Below are 5433 nucleotides of genomic sequence, written 5' to 3' on the forward strand. Positions count from 1 at the left end.
AAAGCGTGATTTTTTATGTTCTTTTTTCCGATCGAAAGGAAATCGAAGAGGCAGAAAATTAGGGCTCTTTTCTAGTTTAGAGGTCCCAAAAAATTTTAGAGGTCCGAAAAAAGAAGAGAGGTCCCAAGAGAAAATAGAGGTCCGAAATTTGAGAAACACACAGATATTGGAATAAAGTGCCAGAATTTGGAGTTTTGAGTTCTGAGGCTCTATAGGATGATAAGTGCGGAAATGTGACTTCGGAAATGTGAACAGTGTTGGTTCCCTTTTTTTGTCTTTCTGGTGGACCCAATTTACATATAACCAAAATGTCGGCAAAACAGTAATGCCTTCGTGAATACGTTGTATCTCAAGCTTAGATAATTTTCTGAAAATATGCATCCCTAAACCTATTAGAAGTATAACCTATATCGGCTGATAAGATGCTGGCATCAGTGATTTGAAAATCTGAAAACAGCATCTAGAATTTCCTTTGAAATTGATACGCTGATTTACAAAACTGACCAAATAAAAATACCACGTTGCATAGATGCTTTGCCACTGAACTTCCAGCAGAGGATATATCAATGTTCTACGTCGTCATCTTCTATATCACCAGAAGTATTATTTTTCTAGGGCACAGTTTCAAAACCTTGACCCCTTCACCAAATTCGGCTCCTATGGAGTACATTTGGTGCTGAAAAAAATCTGTAGTTTGAAAAAGTTACAGTGCGTTTTTGGAGTGACCTTGTAGCTCTGTTATGCACTGTAAATGGTACCAGAAGGTGTGAGAAGAACGAGCGGTACAAGGGGGATTAGATCGCGTTCAATGTTCCACAGTAGACGAAATGATGGGCACAGTATGACTCGTGGGAAGGACACACTCTCCCTATCTCGATTTGGTCCCATCGATTGCCAGTGCATCCTCTCTCCCACCCTCTTTATACTGAGAACCACCACCATTCTATCTTTCTTTATTCTCCCAATTCATTCAGTCCCGTTCCCATGCCGTTTCCAATACTCCGTACTCCATTCGTTGTGCTCTCAGAAATCTTCAGTCTATTGGAACCAAAAGAAACGTATGTTTGAAAACCAAAGAAATTTTCTAATTCGAACCGAAACTGAACATTTCCAGAGGGACTGCCTCTTTCTGTTCCAATAACTAAATGCCTTCTATGAAATCATTATCGACGAAGGAAACCTTTGATGTGGGAAACAAACCTGCAAGAACGTGTGAGTACAAGACAAGTCGTCATTGTAACATCAAAAATCGAAAAGAGGAACACTGTTTTATCAGTTGTCCACATATCAAATATTAACGAAGTAGAATGCAAAGTTATTGAAATCAATGGATACAAAATATAATTTTCATCGGAATGTCTAATTCTATATTCTGAAGATCAAGTGGTGGCATCAAAGTGGGTTGTGGACTATGTCTGTTTAACATCGGTATTCGAACATTGCTCATCGATAGATACAATACTTGGGCACTTGATTGGATCAACAAACGACAGGAGAATCCGTTGGATCGTTTCGGATTGATAAAGTCAAAAAATAATAATTCGAATGCTGACGAAATATTGGATTATGTGCTAAGTGAGAAGTTTCACCGTTTCCGATTTTAAACCCAAGTTTTCAAAAGTAGAGGAGTAGTGAATTCATTTCAAAAGCATTAAAACACGTTCTCTGTAGAACTCAATTTTAAGCCTATTGTCCACTGTAGAGAAAAATTCAAATTAGTTTTTATACATTGACCGGCAAACCGGTGGGCCTTCGGCGCGATTCAATCTAGTTTGTTGCTGGTCTATCGCTCCGCTCCTTATTTTTTCTTAAAGGGTCACACAAACCTATATTTATCTTTCAAGCTTTTCAAAAGCCCACAGCCTGACACCGGGACCAACAGCGTGTAGCGTTTTTTATATAAGCAAAATGTCCGAAATTATCCAAAATAGGTGTGAACCCTTTTAAGGACCAAACTTCTTACTAAATGATTTTCATAAAAAATTGTGAATTACAAGAAGGAAGTTTTATTTTTTGATGAAACTGTGCAATTCCTGAAAACCGCTATTCTTCCTTCGAAAAACTCACCGAATTAAAATTATTTGTTGCAGAAACGCCCGTTCTTCTGAATTGCTAGGTATCGACGAACGTTTCCGACAACTATCGATTCAACGGAAAACTAGAACCAGTAAAAGATTTGTGGATCAGTCCAAACGGATGCTGGGTCACTTATGACAATTTGATGAATTTCGATGCTATTGATATCCACATTAACAGTTCCAGACTCACTGTTTCAGATTTGAATTCATTTTTGAGACATTGGCGCTCGGGTGGATCCCAACGATTGCAATACCTAGAAGTGGGTTTCGAAAATAAGACAGTTTTCAAAAAATTATTTGAGGAAGACTTGGAAATAGTGAGGACAAATGAAACGGCAAGATATCCTGCCAGGTTTGTAACTATTTCCATGGACTACTGTAACATGGATTATTCTCAAGAATTATTTTGTCTAAATAGATTAATGTTATTTTCTCAAGTTCTTTTCAGGTATGGAGAAGTGGTAATTCGTAAATGCTACAGTTTCCAGCGCATGGACGAGAATAGGGCATTTTTCAGGTGTTATCGCAAATGTTTTTTAAATGATTGTTCAGCATGAGAAAGCATCTATTACTCTTGTCTGAATTCGATGCACGCTGAGAACGAATACTACCTTACTCTTTGCTATACGTGCCTAGTACTTTTGAAAAGTTTGAAAAGAAATATTTGATAAGGTAACGGCTTCAGAATAAAATATTCACTGAAATATAAATCCTGAAGAGCACTCATCTCTTGAAAATTTCAAGTTCAGTAACTAATCCTGGTCCGCCAGAGACCGATACAAATGTCGTTTTTAGTGGATTATAACTGGTCGAATACTGAAGTTGAAGTAATGTGAAACTGCTTGTGAGATAGAGTTCTTCTAGATCTACCATTTGACACCCCCAGAATATCTCATTTTGAAGCCAAGTTGCCGTTTTTGCCCCCTGTAGACTAAAAAGAGCCTTTCTATTCGTCCGTTTTCAATCTTTGTTTGTTTGTTGTTTGAAAAATAAGTGTAATACATTTTATTGCAATTTCAATGTATATATCTACCTTGTATATAAAACTATGGTTGTCCATGGGGCGAAATGGCGATCCCGCAAGACAAGCTGTTTTGCGTTATAACTGAATGAACCAATTGTCTTGCAACTTTCAGGGTAGCCTGGTTGGGTACTCGAAATCGAAACAAAAATTGAAAATTCGGGTTACCGTTTCATTCAACATACTTTTTTTTGCAGAAAAGTCTAGAGGTCCCAAGAAATAATAGAGGTCCGAATCTTGAAAAGACACAGATATTGGAATAATGTACCAGAATTTGTAGTTTTGAGTTTTGAGGCTCTATAGGATGATAAGTGCGGATATGTGACCTTTTCAAACAGTTTTGGCTCAATTTCTTTTTTGTCTTTCTGGTGGACCCAATTTATGCCTCCGTGAATAGTAATGTGAATATGTTGTATCTCAGGCTTAGATATTTTTCTGAAAATATGCATCCCCAAACCTATTAGAAGTATAACCAATATCGTCAACACTTATTTTTTATAAGACCCCAGAACTTCAATTTTTCACACAGTTCAAATTCTGTTACACTATTCCAACATCTGTGAATTGTCTAATTTTGGATCTCTATTTTTTTTTCTTGGGACCGTAAACCTCTAATTGGTGATGTGACTTTTGTAAAAAGAACAACTAATTAATTGGAACGGTCCGGTTGTTCGGATTTTGTTGGAAAATGTGCAAAATGAGAAATCGGTCACCATGCGTGGATTTTTGTGTTTTTTTTCGAATCGGAAATAAATCAAAGAGCTAGAAAATTAGAACCTCGAATTTTTAAAGAAGAAAATATGAATTTGCAAAAAGGTATACAGAAGTTTTGGTTTTGGATTCCTCTAAATATTTCATGGATTCTAGTCAATTTTCAAGTGTTTTCGCAAGAATTAAAAGTAGGTTACTATTCTGGTACAAAACATCGGAGATGTGGAAGGGAAACGCAGATAGTGGAAGGTCCCAAAACGACTACTACAGTAACCTAAAAATATTTAGATTTATTATCTCGATTTTGGTGCGTTTTCAGTAATTTTTTTTCTGTCTCAAATAGTTTTATTTTTGGATTTTTTGGGGGAAAAAATAACAGAAAACTCGACGAAAATCTGTGAAAAGTGAGAAAAAATATTCGGAAAATAAGAATACTTTTCGGTTACGGTAGTTGTCGTTCTGGTAGCTACCAACATAATAGCTTTCGATGCAAGAATAAACTTTTTATTAGCTATTTGGTTCAATGGAAATGGGAATTCTTCCTGGAGATGCAAAGAGGATTTGTGAAAAAATTGGAGGAGAACTAGCCACATTGACTGATGAAAATACACCGTTTTTTGAAAGTTAGAGTTTTATTTTTTGGCTTTTCTACAGAGTCCCACTGCAGATCAATCGTTCAAAAACTGCTCTACAAGCAACGATTTTTGTCCGAAAATGTGTTTTTTGGACGAACTAGGAAGTGATGAAACAAAGAGTTTCAATTCGAATGTAATGATGACTCAACCGATTTATCCCGGTGATACGTTGCATTTGAAGCTAGAAGTCGAAAATCATGCGTTAAGGAGTTTACACAACTTTTAAATTTTTGAATAATAATTTTCAGAATGGAGGTGATTCAAATTTCGGATTCTCTACTTGAAGAGAATACAACCAAAGTACAAAATGTGGCTCTAAGAATTGGAATTTACAATAGATACCCCAACAACATCGACAAGATCAGTCCTTTTAAGAAAAATACCGTGGGGATTACTGTAGGAAGTGGTAAAATTACTAAAAGAGATGATGGAGAACTGACAACTGGGATGGTATAAAGTTTTCAGAGTACTTCAAACCATTTTCCAAATTTATAGGAACTGTCAAAACCGAAAGTTTACAAAATATCACAGAAAATTAATAAAACGTTGGAATTAACATTTGAGTAAGACACCATAAAACCTAGAAGGGTCAAAAAAGTGTTTCAATCGGTAAAATATTGGTGATATTTTGATTTAAAAAATTACCAGTTGACACATTTTTCATATCTTTGACAAGAACCGAGATAAATTAGATCAAAGCTAAGAGACTCCGACCAAAAATTTTTATTGCATTAAAATGTTCAAAAGCTGTCTATTTTCCCAATATTATAGCGAAAAAATTCGAAAAAAATCCGAAATCCCAGAAAAATGCCGTTAAAAGCAACAAATTTTCAAAAAAAGTTGCTAGGAGGGACGAGGATTTGAATTCCCGCGCAGTGAGAAACCTAGGCCACGGCGTCTGATAGCCGTTTTTCAAGTGGCCGACAGTGGTTTTTACGTTTTTTACCTGCAGGACATGAAAACGGAAAAAAATCCGGAAAATTTTCCA

At 36.1% G+C, this 5433-nt stretch overlaps 1 protein-coding gene across 1 annotated transcript in view; it reads left to right on the plus strand.

The window, feature by feature from the left end:
- Nucleotides 1-4694: 4694 nt before the first annotated feature.
- CBG26366 overlaps nt 4695-5433 on the plus strand; it is a gene marked incomplete at both ends in the record, with an annotated part of 4145 nt that continues 3406 nt past the window's right edge. The window contains one exon of the mRNA XM_045235586.1: nt 4695-4895. Within this exon, the coding sequence (XP_045098533.1) occupies nt 4695-4895 (201 nt within the window). The remainder of the gene's footprint in view (nt 4896-5433) is intronic.

Source organism: Caenorhabditis briggsae, assembly GCF_000004555.2.
Source record: "Caenorhabditis briggsae complete genome, chrIV, whole genome shotgun sequence".
Lineage (NCBI taxonomy): Eukaryota > Metazoa > Nematoda > Chromadorea > Rhabditida > Rhabditidae > Caenorhabditis > Caenorhabditis briggsae.